Raw genomic sequence first — 19133 nt, 5'->3', positions numbered from 1 at the left:
GATAAAGTTGTAACTAATACCCCATTCATATCAACGCCAAAACACGTTTTAAAGCTGTTCCTTTTTCTATCTGAAGGTTGAGCTAGCCTAAGGGTACCCCCCTGAGGCGCGTAACTTCCAATCATGGGAGGTAACGGTTGATAAAGTTGTAACTAATACCCCATTCATATTAAAGCCAAAACACGTTTTAAAGCTGTTCTGTGAAACACAATTTCAAATTGTTTCCTACATAGAAGTTGCTTAAACTGTTTGTCAACTTCAAATTAAGAAATGAAAGTAAAAGTTAGTAATGAATTGACCCCTACGTGAAAGTTAGTTTTTAAATTTTTTTATGGCTGATTTTTCTTCAGCCAAATCTCTTTTAACTATATATGTTTTGCTGGTGTAAACTGGGGAATAACTTACTATAATTTTGATTACAGTTTGGATATCTAATCTGTTTGGAAGTTTTCTTTGATGCTACTTATCCGTCAACCAGTTCACGGACGTTGTTTTTCATAGATATATTACAACTAAGACTGTTTTTTATGTCATTTTTCGAGCCTACCTTTGACCCTACTTCCACCATCAGTTTAAGAAGGGAACTTGAGCAGGAAATTTTATGGACCACTTTCCGCACATTCTTTTGATAATTCATTTCTTCCACTCCGTCTTGTGAAACAACCAGCGGCGAGCGAGGGGAGGGTGGGAGCAATTGCTGTCTAACATACGTCAACAAAGCGCTATCCTCGTCTAGTTTGAATGCCCTGAGAATCACAAAGAACACAGGAGCTAAAAGCATGGAACCACCGATGCATTTGTGACTTATACGGAAATGTAAAGTAAGGAAAATTTTAAAATTAAATTGATTGTAGCATAAATATGCATTTCATTGTAAAGGCAACGAAATCGACAGCAGTACCTGCAAAACTCCAAAATCATCTCAAGGCTAATCTGTTGTTTTTGCATCAGGTCTGGTAAAATAGCTAACTTCTCTTCCCGGTCGGTTTTATACACGTCCTTCAACGACATCTGCAAATAATTGAAATCGCCCGTTAAATCCAATATGTATTCCAATATGTGTTTAATCGTGGTTCGATATGGAATGACACTGTTCTGCAAAATTAGTTAACATAGAATCCTTTGGGAACCAAATCCTTTGATCTGAGAGTTCCTTGATAAATTTTCCCTCTACATAAACAATGTTCAATTATTTTGTTTGATGATATGGTTCGGTATGGAGTGACACTATGTTCAGCAAAATTACTCGACAAAGAATCATTCGGTAACCAAATCTTTTGATCTGAGAATCCCTTGATAAATGTTTCCATAACACAAATAATGTTAAATTATTTTTAGTTGATCAGTAAAACTCAAAACTGCATAGGGGGGGCTGTGGGACAGAGGGGACTTTTAAAATATGGTTAACAGACGAAAAACATTAGTCACGTTCACAAGAAGCATCCATGAGGGGCAGCATAGTGGAGAGGTCAGCGTGTCAGATGCGCGCTGCGGAGGTACATGCACACTCCTCTCTGATCCTAGCTTTGAGTTTAGACCCTCCAACAAGTTGCTAAAACAAGGTTCATATAATTTAAGACGAGATGCATTCTTCCAGTAAAGGAACAAGGCAAACCGTTACCTTAAGTCGTCCAAGTTTTATTCCCCATGTGGCATTGGTAAATATTTCCTGACACTTTTGAAGAACAGCAGGCTCATTACACAGCTGAGCATAGTCCATACCAACCTTTGAAAAAGCCTACAAGAAGAAGTGGAGTTCTAACAATCAAATCGGTCAGCAATCCTTCCATTTTTCAAACTCACGCTTAAAGCGAACAAAAAAACAGAAAAACAAAACAAATTTAAAAGAAAATCAATGCGATAATGGCTACAATAACTAATGATAAATAAATAATTTCCATCTAGGTTTCTAATAGCGTCTTACCAGAATTTTAGTACAGCTCTGACCAAGGAAATTTGTCCCAGATACCAAGATCTGAAAGGCAGTCTGTTTTGGTATAGAACACAGGTAACCTAGACCCACGTCATGGTCAACTGATCGATAATTGAATACCTACATGACAAAAAAAAAGTTTTTTGAGTCGCCGCTTGCAGAAACGAGAGCTTATCAAGTGTTTGTCATTTCTTTCTCCATTTTTTAAAATGCCATTCAGGTTTTGTTTAACGGGCAGCAAAAATTTCGAAAACCTCATCAGTGAGTATGAGAGTGAAGACAGTTTGTGGATTGAGCCTTGAGAGGTTTACCTCCGGCAGGATTAAGAATTACTGAGACACTACGACGGTACTAATAGTCAATGTTATTCTTACTTCGCCGAAAAAGACGTAATATATTTTGAAGTAGCCCTTTCGATTACCAATGTATGTTACAACGTAACAAAGCTGGGCTAAATCGTTTTTCCTATCAATTTGACAACGCATACCTTCCTCAAAAGGTTTCCAGAAAGCTCTTGCATCATTTTAATACTCATAGTAGCAATCTTCGCCAGCCTCTGTTTCTCAATTTCGCCGCTCTTTTGATCCTCCTGGAAGACGAAAAGATTGTCACGTACTTGGTGAATTCAGGCTCGAGGACTATCACTATCTGTCATGAATGGATTGCAGGTCAAGATACGCCACCAATTATTGTCTCACCTTGTCGTTACTAAGCATACTGTTTACCGCAAAATGTTGCAGACAGACACCAAGAGTCTAAAAAAGACAATTAGAAATGCATCAGAAAGATGAGCGTTTGCTGACTGACTGAAAATTTTGTAGGGGTTATTGCTTATTTGCACTACTGCAAATGACCAATATTCCCTACAAAAGTCATTTTAATCCGGTCTTGGCACCGCCGGGGTTAACTAAACAACTATTTCAACCCTTTTTCAAATGATCCTCACCTGAAGTAAATACTGTAAAGCCAACTCGCACAGACTGTTATCCTGAAGGTGTCTGATTATATCAAGTCCAGCACTACTAGTCAACATCAAATACGAAGACTGTTTATCCACTTCACCACTTTCAGTTGCCTTTGATTCTGATCAAAAGCACAAAATCATCCCTTGAGTTGAGAGCTTAAGATACGTAACTCGACAAGATATTTAATAAGCAACGTCAAGATTACTGCGTCGTGAAATGCTAAGCATTTTAATAATAAAAACACTAATAGAGAATTTTGGTGTCTCTAGGTGATAAGGTTGACCTGTTACGTATAGCCTCAATAAGCATAAGAATCCGCTGAAATTTGGCTGGTTTCAAAAGCTGTGATTGGTGGATTTCAGTCCTAGCTGTTCTAGGCGTGCTGCAGTCGAAACGACTTGCAAGAAACTGAAATGGGTCTATCGACTTACAGCACAACTTTACCTTGACACTTTTGTCTTCTACCAGCTACTCGTGCTTGATAAAATGGTCTTTGTCCGGCTGAGTTGTAATTGGCTGTTGGTGACGTAAATAGGAGTTCTCGTTTATCAGGTGGACATTTTTGTACACAAGGTAGGTAAGAGTTTCATGGCATGATCTTGTCGTGTCATGTCAAAATTCTTTCAACAAAACATATTGGTATGAAATAACAATCATATCTGCGTCTCACAACAGTTGATGCGGACATGAAAGGTTGTCCATGAGATCATAAAATAAACATTACTCACATAGACCAGGCCTCTAATAACTCGAAAATCTTCTGGTTTCCCTAACAGCTCACTGGTATTAACAGTTTATATATTCTTTGGAGCAGTGCTTTCTCCGGTTTTTAACACGAGAAAAAAAAAAGGAGACTTAATCCGGGCGCTAAACTTTAGGGCGCTTTGATAAATACGATATTAGCTTTTTTCTAATGAGGAAAACACACCGTTTTTGGGCCAGAGATGTTCCCAGATCTCTTGATTGTCGCGTGACTGAAACTACAGGCAATGTACCCCTGCAAGAACATTTTTCGAATTTCTCAGTCGTTACCTGGAACTGCAGCTATGCTAAGCTTTGCAGCTAAGGGCAGAGCAACAAAAGAATCCAGCACTAAACAGTCTTCCCTGAACCTTTTACCAAATGTCCATTCCATAAAGGGATCCTGACTTGAGCTGAAAAAGTAAAGGAAGAAAAAAGAGGACAGATTAGCATGGAATTTGACTAAATATGAACACGTAAAGTTTGTGCATCTTATTCCTTTTCACCCCAATATCAGTATGTCCAGTGCATTTTCAAAAAAAATGAGCGGACGATTTGATTTAAAAAGAATAAAGAACTTTTTTTTAAGATGGCGCTCATTTATTTTTTTCAGCAAATATACAGTAAAGAGAAATTAGATGTCAGTCACCGGTGGTGACCATTCATACCCTTGTATCTCTTTGTATGATGACAATAGTGATAAAGGTGTGGAAAATGTTGATTTATTTAGTAGACGAATTCAAGACAGTCAATGAAAGTTGGAATCCAATGTCCAAAGTAGCCAAGTAAACGGTACAGACATACAACTAAAGCAAATGTAAGACTGAATTTTTCTCTGCGTGATGACACCACAAAGTCATTCTTCTACTGAAGCAAGACCTCGATGTCCTTCCATCATTATTTAACTGTGTTTAAGCAATCAGTGGTTAACCTTGGGAACGTAAATTGGCCACTGTAAAGAGTTTCAAAGCTAACGTTCGAGCGTTAACCCTTCGTCAGAGCGAATGACCAAGGGCTAACGCTCGAAACGTCAGCGTCAACTCTCCCACTGAAGTAGCACCAGTTTCTTTAAATATTTACCTCCTTTATTCGGTTAGCCTTGCGAACCTTGTGGTGCACCACGGTTTCTATCACTCAGAACGACTAGGAGTATCGCTAAAGCCTCTGAATGGGATGCTACACCCCAACCAGACAGCCATTCGTCAAATTTCCCTAACAGTTACCAGTTCCCATTTACGCTTCTGAGTGGAATTTGCACTGTGATAAGAGTGTGCCTTGACAAAGAACACAACACAAACGACCCAGCCAGTTTTCGCGCCCAGAACAGCACCCATTGGAGAATTGCGTCTCCGCGGGCTCATAATGTCTTGGGATAATAGACAAAACTTGCGTGAAAAACGTAATACCAAAAGATGCCCACCTTTGTGGAGTTGTTTGGACGGAAAATCCGTAATCACCACTCTCACACTGCGAGTACACAGAGTCTGTCAGACGGCAATACTTGCACAGCTCAGTGCAGTCACATAGCAAATCTAGGCAGTGAGAAAAACACGCCATAAAAGAAATCAAATACAAGATAAGGTTATAAACAACTGTATGTACAAAGTAACTGTCAGCTTTGAACAAATTCAAGGAAGATCATGTCAGTTGCAAGAGCAGTTTCTTTAATTTAACTGTCAACCATACAGTTTCCCATCAAGTCGTAAAATCTAGTGACCAGTTTTTAAATGCTACTCCCCAAAATTTACAACTATTAGAAGATAAAGAGGCACGATATGCGTTTCGCCACGGGTGTGGGACAAAGGAAAAATATTAGAAACCCCCCAGAGATTGCACCTTACAGCAACGAATCTGAAGATTTGAGGTTTGAATACTTAAAGCAGACTCATTTTTTCTGTGCCTTACACTCGCGACGAAACGAATATAAACATTTTACACTGATAAGACGACCAAGCTAGATCTTATAAATCTTTTTCATCTACATAAACAAAAGAAAAGGACGGTTTGCTTTCTTTGTCCAATCAGGACTACTAACCTGCTGAACAGTGAGTCGATGCTTGACACAAGAGCTGATGTATCGTATGAGTCAGGTGATACATGTTCTCGTTCTTATCCGTTACTATGGAGTGTCCTTCAGCAAGCGTCTCACAAAGATTGAGAGCGACTTTGTACAAGGTCAAGGCAGTTCTTGCACATGGAGCTCTTTCAATCAACTCCCTAAAACAATTCCAATGACCAATAGCAATGTTGAAATTTCCCGCCATCTCCGAAAAAAAAGGGTTAATTGTGTGCAAAATGTCTAGGGACGCTCATCATAAGTTTAGTGCATGGATATAAACAAAACAATAACTTTGCGTCGTTAGGAATGGCATGGCGGATCTACAATGATTAATTATCCTAAAGATCTTACAAGTCGTACTTTATGTGAAAACCCAGTAATCTTTAAAACCGTTTTTTTGTTCAGAACCGTAAAAGGGAAAAATACTGTTGTACTACTGACCATGGATAACGCAAAATAAGAAACTAGTTATGAGAGGAATGCAGTTTACAATCGTCACATACGACAAAGACAGCAATATAACAAAACAGATCACTTAATTTTCAGGAAAAATTTTTGACAAAGTACAGAAACCCACTAGGAAGAGATGAAAGCGACTATGATGGATTAGCTATTGCTTGTTGAGAAAGCAGCTTGTTGACAATTGTGGATAACAAGCACGGGACACAGAATACCAAGCAATGAAATGTTCTTTCTTTTTCAAAACCAGAAGAAGTTCACAGGACGATAGCATACCTGCACATATCTAAAGCATACGATATATTCCCTGCAGAGATTGCTTTGGACATCAACGTCAGTCTTATTTCTTCCTTTAACATTCCCACTAATTCCCCTAACCTTCAAAAGACATGAGATATAAACTACATTAGAGAAAATACCATACATGCTAACGTATCTTCACTTAACGCTACTATTTGAACAGCCTATGGTTAATCGGACAATAAATAAAATTCTATGCAGAATTATTGCATCATTGGATCTAATTCCTGCTTTACGTGTTTGATGCTTTCGCTATAAAAAGTATTGTCTAAAGCGTAACAGACTGAAGAAAATCTCAACTCTGGCTGTATTGATGTTATAAGTTCGTGAATAGATTCTAACCATTTCGTTACGCCATTTTGATGCATGAATATTAGTAGGTAATGACCTGCTTAGTTATGATCAACATAAGATCACTGTATCTCAGCATCTAACACAGATCTAAAAGGTAAGGTTACAAAAGACGACATCTAAAGGTAATGCCTTGTAATGCACTTTCTTAACGAGAAGCAGTTAACGAACGATGAATCCTAATAAGTAAGAGATAGTTGGACATTTCTTTATAAATGATATCCTTAAAAAGAAGTCAACTAATACTTACCTGAATAGTTTAGTCAATGTCACTTGTTCTACACCAGAGAATACCTCGCTGCTAATCTTTTGCGAATCATGCTATGAAAAAACAAACAGAGAGATAAAGATACATAGGGAGTAATGGCGAAGATACAGGTTCTGTACTTTTGAAAAAGCCCAAAGTAGCTCATGCCCTGACGTGGCGTTTCACTTCCGAAAAGAGGCTCTCCACCAGTAAAGCTCTGTAGTCATGATAATTATCTAATATCCTTTGATTTCTTTGTACATTCGTGAGCAGTTTTCTTCAATACACCGACAAACAGGAGTCGGTCATTACCTTTTCATCAACATCACTGTCCTTCTTTTCACGATAATCTAAATACAGTTGAAGATATTGTTCAAATAATCCATGCCGAACGTTGGGAACCTGATACTCCTCGACAGACAGGAATACAGAGAATTCTCTCTGAAACGCAAACAAAAAAAAGTAGAAAAAAAAAAAAAGAAAAAATAAGTTCAAACAAAAAAAGAAGGAAAAAAAGAAGGAAAAAAAGAAGGAAAAAAAGAAGGAAAAAAAGAAGGAAAAAAAGAAGGAAAAAAAGAAGGAAAAAAAGAAGGAAAAAAAAAAGGTCCGTTTCGTCTCCAGTACCATGGAAGATGCGGTGGCCTAACAGTTAATTAACTCCCAAGATCTCATTGTCAATTCTCCCCTCTCGCTGCTAGATATTTCCTTGTAAATAGTTACGAGCATTTAATGTCAGATCAAGATAACTTCTACCTGATAAGTTTGAATATTCTCATGACCTGTTTGCTGGATAATGTTTTGATATTACAGGGAGAAGTTTTATGTTAATCACTTTTGGGAGTTAAAGGATTAAGCAAACTGGTCCATGTTCTAGCCCTTTTGCTATTGAAACCTGAATAAGTTTTAGCGGTGTCGACCACTCGGCTTGTGTGCAATCTACAGCAAAAGGGCTACTCCCCCTGCCCTCCCCCAAAATAGTTTGATATGGATACAGTTAGATTCCAAATTAGGTGAACCTCACCTGAAGTGCAGAAATCATTTGCAGTGTAGAAAGAGATTCATCTACGTCGACAATCGATGAAAGGTCTTTGAATCAAAAGCGAAGACACAAGAAAGGGTCAGAAACAAATCATGAACTATCTCTAAACAATCATATGCATAAAGTAATTGTGGAGTAGAAAACAGATAAAATAGGTAGCAAAAAAGAAAGAGGTTAGACTCACTATGCTTCTTCATGAACTTCAAGATTGCAACCCCTGCTTGAGCAGCCACAATCTTCTCTGAAGAGAATTCCTGGATGTTTGAAAGAACAAATGGTATCCATTTAGAAGCGTAAAAAGTTTTAAAAATTATTTTCAAAAGGCTATTCTTCCTCAACATCAGCAACAGCAACAAAAAAGATTAATAACCTTCGTATCACTGAAGTTATTTTCAAGAATTCCACTGAGCCAAGTCATCAGTTCATGCGCATACTGTTCTGCTTGAGGTAATGGAAGTGACTCTAGCAACTCCAAACAGGCTGGAATCTAAAACATCATGTGTTAGCGAGTCTCATTTTCAGAATGGGACGGTAACGTTAGCCAATCAGTTAACAAGATTTTTCATCTCACCCACCCACGGATTAAAGGAAAAAAACATGGCTTGACGAGGAAAAAAGGAAAGACGTTAAGTTTTAAAATGCAAATATAAATAATTGTGCACCTTGTCCTCACGACACAATTTCTGAAGTCGAAAGACGTAGGCTTCGTCTTCTGTAACATGACTATATGATGTTACCACCTTCAATAAGAAAAACAAACTCAAATATGTACTAGAAATAAATGAAATAAAGCAAAGTAATAGGTATGGTTAATCTTGTATCCTCGTGGTTGAAGAATATACAAGAAGTAAACTTGGAAACTCACTGGAAAAACGTGTCCGTGGGCAATACCAGTTTTAAACGGAATGGCTTCAAACTGATCGTTCTTAGAGATGGTTTCTCAGTTATCTTGAAAATAAACGAGCCCTACATGTATTTCAGGTGGTTGTTCTGCATGTAAATAGTTCTGTTTTAAACCGCCACTTAAGAGGTCCCTTAACTTTGTAACTTTGCACTGACTGGGTTAAGAAACATTAAAGTAGCAAATGGCTCATTAAAATTGATACATTATGAAAGTAAAACAGCAATGCATTTGTTTCGAGTTACCTTCAAGGCGTCTTCCATTACATTTGGTTGGTCTCTGGTCAAAATATATCTTGTTATTGCCTGGAATTAAATATTTAACGCGGTTTTATTTTCAAGCAGATCTGATTTCACGGTTTGTATCATACAGAACGACAATTACGTCTGAGTTTTCCTTAAAAACTATTCACGGACATTGACAGTTGATCCAAGATCTAATTGAGGCAGAAACATATGTGCGAGTAAACAGCATTTATCAATATTAAAATCAGTTGATATTTATGACAACAATTTACGTTATGATTTTTGCATCATCAACATCATCATAGATATTGAGGAAATTTGCCAAACTATTTTTAACCCGTAACAGCTTCTTCCTTCTTCCTCGCTGTTCATCGTTTCTTTAGTATTTTTCTAACCTATCGAGTTTATAATTTGTGATTTCTTCGTTCGACGGTAGATGCTTCCAGCGCAAAAATTAATGATCGAGAAGTTCATTTCTCCTCGATCATCTTAAAAAATTCGATTTCTTCAAACTAGGAAAATTGGGCGTGTTCTTGGAATAAGTTTGTGCTAAGTGTTGTATTTCATCCATAAAGAATAGTTAGGTTTTTCAGTGTCAAATTGCAAAAGTCGTTTTAACAACATTTCAAACATAAGTGCACTTAATAAGGACATTGTAACAAGGGGTTCGATCTAAGAAAAGTTGAGGACTTAAAAAGGTACACAAGGACACTTATGAATTGACTATTAATTTCCTTCGGATATATTTTAAAACGTATTTATCCTCCGTTACCTTCGCTCGTGCAGCGTAAGATACATGAAAGCTTCTTATTCGATATTGAGAAAGCATCTTTTTAAGCTCAACAAGTCTAAACTGCTCCTTGAGGTTCATATCACTGTGAAGATAATGATTGAGTGATAAAAGAAACAAAGAAATCAGATGAATGCAACAGCAATACCTACAAAGTGCATCACCTGAAATTTAAGTAAAATTTAGCGAGTTAACGTACTTGGGGACCAAAGATCACGTAATTCCAAAATAAAACTTTCGGCAGTTTGTTTTAACATTTGAAGCTATAAACTAAGTTGATATATTCACTCTATGCAATCCTTTCAAACAAAGCACGACCAGAATCAAAGTTCTTCAAAATTCAGCGAATTTAGAAGATACGGAAGCCAGCTGAAGTAGAATTAATTAATATTTTCTTGCACTGCATGAGGCAGAGTAGATACAAATAAGGAACACTTAACATCTGAACACAGACCTTTCGTTAAAAAAAGGCCATCAGCAGTATGGGGCCCCTACTAGGATAACTGACCAATAAGAGCGCAGAAAATGTTACACGTGACCTGCATTAGTTGCTCTCAACTAACAGATTACAGGACTTGAATTAGTGATGGAAATTGATTGGTGGACTTGAATTTTGTGAAGCCATCGAGTCTGTTTGGTCGAATACAATTGTAGTAGCTCACATAATGCAAACTTTCGGCAGAACAATAAAAAGACAATCAGCAAAATACACATGCAATGGAGTTTGTGTTCATTCATAACGTGGCAGCATACGTAGTTCGTCAAGTTCGCACGTAATTTGTCATCCGTATGAATTTTCTCCATCTTCAAGCATCCTTTGTTTCTATTCGGTTCATTCCTGTTATATCTCCTTTTTGTTCCTTTTTTTTTTTACTTTCCATTAACTGAACAAAGTAACATATGATGGAGAGACTTCACTAAAAAGTAACAGTGTTTTTATGTGAACTTACTTTGGATAGGCTGCCATGAATTCAGAGACCAGCTTTTCAACACTTTCGCTCCAAGGTATCATAGCATGTCGCATGACTTCGAGAGTTGCTTTGCAACGGACCTGGAAATAGAATAATAAAAGAAACAAAACAGTATGCAAACTGATTTCGATGCGCTTCCCGTTCAAATCGCCCTTCCCATCCAAATTTTTTTAAAACTATCAACTCAAGGAAAGCAATGATGTTCGGAGGTGAACTGCAGAAAAGAAGTCTGGGCAAAAAGATTAAGGCTTCGACGGGAATCGAACTCATGCTTCCCAGATACTAGTTGAGCTCTCTTACCAACAGAGCTGCGAAGCCATACGCTGGGAGAGGAGCACAATTTAGTGGTTTCTTTAAACTATCACAAGGAAGATTCGGACAAAAGTCGTAAACAAGTTACATGTCATAAATGGTTGTCACCTCTTTTTCTTTGATGCAAGAAATGATTGCAATAACTCTGGCCTCCCACAGTGAGTTAGACAATGACGAGTAGGATCCATCACTTCTGTTGAACAAATCCTTCGACAGAAACGTAAAGTGTCATGACGAAATCATTCTTCCAAATTGAAACAAAAAAGTCCAATTTCCATGTAAGTGTTGGAAATATCACACAAACTGAAATCCCAAAATTAGCATTTTTAAGACTGATGGGAACTGATTTTAACATTTATGAAATGAATGGGCAACTGTAAAGTATTGAGATGAAACTACAAGTAGACCGGAAATAAAAAGACGACAGAGGTTACTTAAGCCCAAAAAAAACAAAACAAAACAAAACAAAAAAAACCAAGAAACAGATTAAAACAGCAACTCCAACATCAACCAAAGTTAGAGACATCAAATCGAAATATGTTGGTAAGGCTCCCTTCTGCAGAAGTAATATACTATAGTTTACTTACCTCTATGTATCGTAGAAGCATAGTGTCCCTATCAAGGCTGTGATGAACCATGTACGGTGCTATGTATTTGGCGATTGCACTCGGAATGAGTTCAGCGGCCACTACACGGTCCAGCAGGCGAAACACTATTGTTGCTATGGTTTCCTGTGAAACAGCAAAAGTGATTCATACAATCTACTCTTTCTAACGTGGACCTTCCAGGAAAAAAAAAAGGTTTGACTCGTCGGGTGTTAGAATAATGACACTTTCAACAACAACAACAACAACAACAACAACAGCATTTATTTAAACACGATAAAAAATTCAGCAAAAGCTGATGTGGTCGTGTACGGACAATAAAACTAAATTCCTAACTAAATCCAATAAAACTAAATTCCTAACTAATTATAAGAAGACTAATGTAAGATTTCTACATATTTTCAACAATAAAAATTCTACATAGTACATCATTATAACATACGTGGAACTACACAACTTCTAACAACAGAGAAGAAACGTCTTCTGGAGATGGGCAAGAATTCTCCACCTAGTTTTAAAGAGTTACGCCAGATTTCGGGTAGTTTCGTCCAAGTTTGGACAGTTCTATCCGATTTCTGACCCCTCTGTCCGTTTTTGTGCACATCCGTCGGATTTCGGACACTTTCGTTCGATTTTGAACGTTTTCGTCCCATTTCGGACATTATTGTCCGATTTCAGATGGCTATCATCCGATTTTGGATATTTGCTTCCGTTTCCGGACATTTTCATCTGTTTTCAAACACTTTTAGACAGATGTTGCGAGATCATCCGATCGCATGCTTCCGTCCAATTTAGGACGAATCTGTCCGATGATTTCTGACTCATTTGTTGGCGCCTTTAAAATAAGCCCTTTTTAAAGGATATTTAGAGTTTATTTGTGTTCGGAGACGCTGAAAACTCTTTATTTGTTTATCTTCCTTTATTTCAAGAGAATTTCCAGAAGTATACGAAACCCGACACTCTGCGCGCCTTTCACTTTTACTTTGGACCAAAGCAAAGCGACCATTAAAAAAATACCTGAGAAAATTCTGCCAGCGTTATTTTACAAGAATACTTGGTGTGAAGATCTACAAGCTCAGTCAACTGCTGAACCAACTTCATTAAGCTGGCTAATTCATCGTCAACATCCTGATAGGAAAAAAAGTCACAGATTACATGTCACTACCGAAGGAGCAATGCAATACACAACCTACCACTTTGAGTAATATTGAGGTAAATGTACCATTAATTACTTTTAAATACTACTACTACTAATAAAAATTTTTGACTTAATATTTAATTGTTCCTCGTCAATAGAGACTCACATTTTACCGTCAATCAACCTGACAAAGCAAACAATGGAAACTTTACTGAGGAACTGGACAAACAATGAAGGGTATATTTCATCAATCATTTCCATAGTTGTACTCTCATAATTAATAATTTAATATTCAATTGGATGCGTAAGTATTAATCAGCTCAAAGGTTAAAGAGGTCGAAGGCTCTTAGCTTGCAGCAAGGCGGATTTTAACAGCCACAAAACCATGTGTCTTTTAAAAGCCAATAAACACAACGACGTGAAAAGCAACTGATAACTTTGTGAAGTTTTACAAACTATACACTTTTCAATGGCTCAGTCAGAGTTAATTTGGAGACTCAGGCACGTACCAAGTTATTTTTGCTATCCTTTAATAGTGCTCTTGCTGTTGCAGGAAGACCACAAACCTACAAACACAATATCTACTCAGCACTGAACAAAATCTGATTTTCAAAAGTTACTCAGGATACAGAAAGTACAAGACTTCATCTTCGGACTGTCTACATCATTAGAAGACTTGACAGAACCAGGAGAGAGGCAAAGATGGCGTGTCAGTCCTACTCAATAGAGAGCAAACTCCGCTTCCTTCATATGCTGGTCAGATATTCAACCACTAAACCATAGTATGAATGATGTGATCAGATATTCATGTCATGTAACAGACTGGTATCAGTAGTTAACATGATACAAAAAACAATACACATATCTCTCTTCGAAGAATAAAATACCTGGTCTGAGAACTGAGCGGGAGTGGCAAGACCTCTTCCTGAAGCACTCCCTGAAACGGACTTTGATGCACACAACAGGACACTTGCAAGTTGCAAAGCATTTTGAGGCCAACCCTCCTGAAATAAAACAATTTCATCGGCTTAATCACTCGAACAAAGTATTTTCTAAAGAGAACCATACTGAGCAAAAATTTCTTCTGGCACTATCCAAGCGCTTATTTCTAACCTTCTCAGAAAGCTCCATATTTTTGGCTCTTTGCTCCAACCAACTCGCGAGCATCCGCTGAGAACAGAGAAAAACATCAGTATGAGAAAGTAACACAGGTTACCTCTTCCCTCTTCTCCCCCCCCCCCCCCCAAAAGCTGGAGCTTATCTCGGTTTCCTTAGCATGAAGTGACTAGGAGTATTACTACTCTCCCCCCCTGGATGGGATGCCAGTTCATCGCAAGGTTACCCCCCCTCCCCCCCAAGTGTTTCGTCAGGCTTCCTGCCAATTTGACGATAGAGGCATTGTGGGAGTGAAGTGTTTAGTCCAGGAACACAAGACAATGACCCGGCCAGGTCTCGAACCCAGACCGCTTGACCCAGACTCCGGCACACTGACCATGAAGCCAATGAATCTTCCATAAAACAATAAATAACATGACTGTAAATATACGAAAATCATATATGTGAAGCGCGGTTAAAGAAATGAATTTGGAAGTGATCTTCGCCGTTATGAACACTACTTAGGCGGTGGTTAAAATAAGGCGGAAAAAAATTCAGGCATGTAAGGGCCTGAATTTTCAGTAGTGTTCAGAAATGCGAAGATCGTCTCTATATTCACTTCTTTAACCGCAATTCACATATATGATTTTCAAATATTTATGGTCATTTATTCACCACTTCACGGGTTTATTTACGACCAACATGATGACCAGCTCTAGGTTGGCTAGTTAGCTCAGTTGGTAGAGCACTTCACCGGTATCGCAAAGGTCATAGGTTCAAATCCCGTACACGCCTGAATTTGATTCAGGCCTTAGTTTCATTGCTGCTTAAGTAGTGTTCCTAACTGCGAAGATCGCTTCCATATTAAAGAAATAACATGTAGACTGAATTGAGTGATAAGTTCTTTGTCGTGTGTTTTAACTTACCAGACCCGAGGGAAAGGCCTTACTGATAAAAGGCACAAGGTCATCTTGTAGCCACGGAATAACAATGGAAGAGTGTAAGTCTTCGGGAATTGAACCAATTAAAGACTCCAATTTTTCCATACTAAATTGAGTGACAAAATGACTCTGCAAAAGAAGTAATGGAATAAATAGTGCCGTTCCCACAAAAATTTGCCACAATAAAGTGGGTGTTGAACTGAACGCTCTTATTATCATTTCTTCGTATTATTTTATCCTTGGTGTTCACTTAGAAGTACAGTTGCACCTTTATTTAGCGGCACCGTATTAAGCGGTCACGATCTATCAAGCGGTCTGTTTTCAAAGTCCAGAAATTGTTAGCCCTCAATTACTGTAATTTCCCCTCTGTTAAGCGATCACGAATGCCGTTTACTGAGCCTCATCAGGAACTTAGCATGGAATAGCTTATCCTGTGTTTCTCTATTTCAGAATACCGATTAAAATAAAATCTCACACCAAATTCAGTCATATGTTATGAATCATTTGCCTACACTGCTTTGTGACTTTGAGACACTTCAAGATCACTTTACCTGATGTCTTCTCCAAATGATAACTGCACTGGTGACCTTGCTAGAAAGCAGGCATTTTGTCAGCTCAACGAGGAGGTCAACAGAGGCAAAGTACTGCCACTGGGGGCCACTGTGAGACAACGTAAAAAAAGATGTTAGTTCTGCAATGAAGAACAAATAGTTAGAAATACTCGGTGCGTAGCCAGGCTTAATAAAAATTTTTGGTAAAAAGAATAAAAAAGTCGACACTGGCTAAAAACATATATTGTTCTGGACGTTTCGGCTACTGCTGTTGCCTTCTTCAGCAAAGATAAAAATGCAAATGTCTAACGGCGTCCTGCTTGGTATATGTCCACGATGTGTGATAAAACTAAACCTCGAAGGAATTTTTTAAGTTTAACAATAGTCTCTAAAGTATTTTTAATGGCTCTAAAAATTCTCAATGTTGTTGTATATGTTTGGTAGCGTTGTGTTCGTTTATAGCGTTTCCATCTCGCATGGAATGCTAAGCTTAAAGAATTAGTCTTTGTCGCCACGCCGATGACCTGTCAACAAGTCAACAATTTCAACACTCTCCAAATCTGTTTGGTGACTGTGAAGCATATGGTGTTTGGCCAACAAAGAGTTTTCATCCAATGTTGCTATGGCCTTTGCGTGATCTTTCATGCGTGTTTTTAGCGCCCGGATGTTTGACCAACTTAAACACAATCACAATCTTTACAGTTGATCTTGTACACGATTCCTCTGGAAGCCTCTTCCTCGATCTTCTCTTTGGGCTTTTGAAGTATGCTCGAGATGGAGCGGATAGGCTTAGGGGCGACCTTGATGTTGAAACTTCGAATAAATTTTGTGACTCTCTCGTAAAATAGGGCTTGGTTATCCTGTGAAAATCTCTAACAGCATACTTAATCAACTGGGTTCACAGATTGAAAGATAACACAAGTGGGTAATGATGTCATTTTCCCTTGCAAATTGGTCGCAACATGATCTCTTACTGATGAATGGTTTAAATGGAATAGATTCAGGCTTGTCTTTACAGTTGCTGCACAATAATGAGCAAGTTGCTCTGAAAAAATATAAATATATTTTAGTCCTGATGAACTAAGAAAACGAAAGACAAGAAAATTGAGAGAAAATCAAACACACCTAAAATTTTCAACTCCAAATGCCATCTCAAAAGTTGCTAGTCTATCCAATGCCTCAAGGACCTACCAAAATGAATATTACCACATAGTATTCACTTTTGTCATAGTGAGGAAACATGCAATTCTTAAGTATCTTGTAAAGCTAATTCAGTTATCAGATATCATGGCACTGGATGTCTTGTAGTATCAGCACGATACTGACACAAACTTCACCTCAGTCAAGAGACGTGATGGTTTTCCACATGGACCTTCTTTTTGGCTATGCACCCCACTGTTGCTGGAAATCTGAGGAGGGAAAAGAAACAGGATGAAAAAGACAACAACTAACAAGTACAACTCTTGGATACCTGCTAAAAAAGGAAGACTTAGCAGAAGAAATTTCATTGAGTGTGAGATACCAGATGAAGTTTACTCATTGTGGTTACACAAAATGATGATAGCTGGCTGGTTAAGAAAATCTAAAGTAGTATCCCATGCAACACTTGTGGTTCAATAATTATAGCACTTGACATGTAAGTAATAGCAAATAAGGAAGGGCACCACTAGCAAATGGTGGTGGGCTTTGGTAAAGATGGCAGGGTCTCTGGAGTAACAAGCTATCACCATTTAAACACCATGGAAAAAAAGAAGTCAGAATGTCCATCCTACCAGAGATTTTGCTGATCACCTCCCCCCACGCCCCTGGATAGGATGCCAGTCCATCACATGGTAACCCACCAGCAATCCAGCAAGATTCCTTGACATTTTGCTGGCACCCATTTATACTCCAAAGGGGGGGGGAAACAAATCCTGGTAGGAATCAACTCCCCACTTATCTACTTATTCTTCCTGTGTCACCAACATGTAAGAAAATCTGAATGGTACATGGCACATGAAGGTAGCTCACCCGTTTTCTAGCATAGCTCAGCAGATCAAATGTCTCATCAAGTGTGGGAAGTGACGCTTGCAAACAACACCTGCAGACATATTCATCATCCTGAAATTAACAGAAAATGGAGTGCATGAGAGGTTTTTCTAGTTTGAGTCAAGATATTCTAAGGGATGACAGAAGGTAGAAGCTTCATGAACAGGCAGAGAGTAGACTTGCATTGCAGCATACAAAGGTACATGCTATGTGATTGTTATTACCTTTATTTGAGTGAGGCAATCCTTAAGTTTTGTGAGAGAAAATCCCTCCAAAGCATTGCTTTCTTGCCCATGATCATTTTCATAATTCCATGGTGACACTTTGTCAAGAAGCCAGTTAGCCTTAACTTTGTACACAAGCTAAGGAAACAAACAAATAAAATTACTGACTTTTTTCAAGCTAGTATGGTTTGTCCTTCTCTTGATGCAAACCACAACAAATACGTTACCATCCTTGATATAAAATCTCACCTCTATATCCAGATTAAACTGTTTTGCAAACCGCAATGCTTCATCAAACTTTTGCTTGTGAAGCAGTCTGGACAATCTATTGAGAACAAGGAAACTTTCTATACAACTAAGCTCTCTTATTCTTCTCTTATTCTTATTAAAGCATTCCTCACAGCACGTTAAAAAAACCCTGTTAGTCTTTTTTAAAGAAAAATACTAAGCACTAAGCAAAATAATGTTTCCCTCCTCTCTCTAGGGCAGATCACCTTTGTTTCTTATATGTGGATACAATTTAGCCTCAGTTAGTTGCACTCACTGAATTAAACTGAACCACTATTTTATGCAAGATGATCACTCAATGAGAAACTTATACAAGATTACGCATTACCTGTTTTCAGGAAGAGCTTCCGTAAGAGATCTGATTCTTATGCTAGAAATGTGTCTGTCATCATTTGTTCTGAAATGGGAAAACAACTATGTCACTCAGTCACATTACTGGTGATTCTTCACATTTGAAAAACGTCCATTGAAAAACTCAGCATAAACACTAGTGTTAAGAAGAAAGTACCGGACTAGCGTGTCGTGCAATTAGCGCGCGCGCGCGCTGAGATATTTAACGTTAATCAGTCGTAAGCAAGTTACGCTTACGATTTCTCGCGTGTGTGTTGTCGTAGTTTTAGTCGCAGTTTTGAGTCGCAGATTTAGTCGCAGTTTTAGTAGCATTTAGTAGCATTTGGGAGATTTTCGTTATCGCTTGTGTTTTCCAGTTTAGTCGCATTTAGGAGATTTTCGTTATCGCTCCCGAACAACTAGTTTTTCACCAACCAGTATTTAAACATGAAGCTACATGACTTCGATAATCAAAAGCCCCTTTCAAAACAGATTACCTTTCATGTGGGTTTTGGTAGATACCCTCAATGAAAAAGATTGACTCCTGCAAACAACAATGCAGTACAATGTAAGATTTTGTTTGATAACAAATTTATTTTAACAAAAACATAAGATATGCT

The 19133-nt window shown here is 38.1% G+C and overlaps 1 protein-coding gene across 1 annotated transcript in view; it reads right to left on the bottom strand.

Annotated features, from left to right (window-relative positions):
* The window catches only part of LOC113677838 (kinetochore-associated protein 1), a 45117-nt gene that overhangs the window by 13643 nt on the left and 12341 nt on the right, over positions 1-19133 (bottom strand). Inside the window, exons 14-49 of the mRNA XM_089213535.1 lie at positions 19011-19057; positions 18512-18580; positions 18145-18220; positions 17896-18033; positions 17654-17743; positions 16981-17052; positions 16769-16830; positions 15644-15752; positions 15078-15221; positions 14170-14226; positions 13944-14060; positions 13566-13622; positions 12936-13046; positions 11901-12044; positions 11422-11520; positions 10981-11081; positions 10013-10115; positions 9241-9300; positions 8757-8834; positions 8465-8581; positions 8279-8348; positions 8077-8141; positions 7368-7496; positions 7059-7129; positions 6434-6535; positions 5675-5856; positions 5060-5171; positions 3931-4052; positions 3343-3414; positions 2880-3016; positions 2632-2688; positions 2421-2522; positions 1925-2053; positions 1622-1738; positions 902-1011; positions 548-746 (exon numbers count right to left, since the gene is read on the bottom strand). Of these exons, the coding sequence (XP_089069661.1) occupies positions 548-746; positions 902-1011; positions 1622-1738; positions 1925-2053; positions 2421-2522; positions 2632-2688; positions 2880-3016; positions 3343-3414; positions 3931-4052; positions 5060-5171; positions 5675-5856; positions 6434-6535; positions 7059-7129; positions 7368-7496; positions 8077-8141; positions 8279-8348; positions 8465-8581; positions 8757-8834; positions 9241-9300; positions 10013-10115; positions 10981-11081; positions 11422-11520; positions 11901-12044; positions 12936-13046; positions 13566-13622; positions 13944-14060; positions 14170-14226; positions 15078-15221; positions 15644-15752; positions 16769-16830; positions 16981-17052; positions 17654-17743; positions 17896-18033; positions 18145-18220; positions 18512-18580; positions 19011-19057 (3627 nt within the window). The remainder of the gene's footprint in view (positions 1-547; positions 747-901; positions 1012-1621; positions 1739-1924; positions 2054-2420; positions 2523-2631; positions 2689-2879; positions 3017-3342; positions 3415-3930; positions 4053-5059; positions 5172-5674; positions 5857-6433; positions 6536-7058; positions 7130-7367; positions 7497-8076; positions 8142-8278; positions 8349-8464; positions 8582-8756; positions 8835-9240; positions 9301-10012; positions 10116-10980; positions 11082-11421; positions 11521-11900; positions 12045-12935; positions 13047-13565; positions 13623-13943; positions 14061-14169; positions 14227-15077; positions 15222-15643; positions 15753-16768; positions 16831-16980; positions 17053-17653; positions 17744-17895; positions 18034-18144; positions 18221-18511; positions 18581-19010; positions 19058-19133) is intronic.

The sequence above is a fragment of the Pocillopora damicornis genome, chromosome 7 (assembly GCF_964200805.1).
Source record: "Pocillopora damicornis chromosome 7, jaPocDami1.2, whole genome shotgun sequence".
In the NCBI taxonomy this organism is placed as follows: Eukaryota; Metazoa; Cnidaria; class Anthozoa; order Scleractinia; family Pocilloporidae; genus Pocillopora; species Pocillopora damicornis.
The sequence above is the reverse complement of the archived record's forward strand: the minus strand, read 5'-3'. Positions and strand labels throughout refer to the sequence as shown.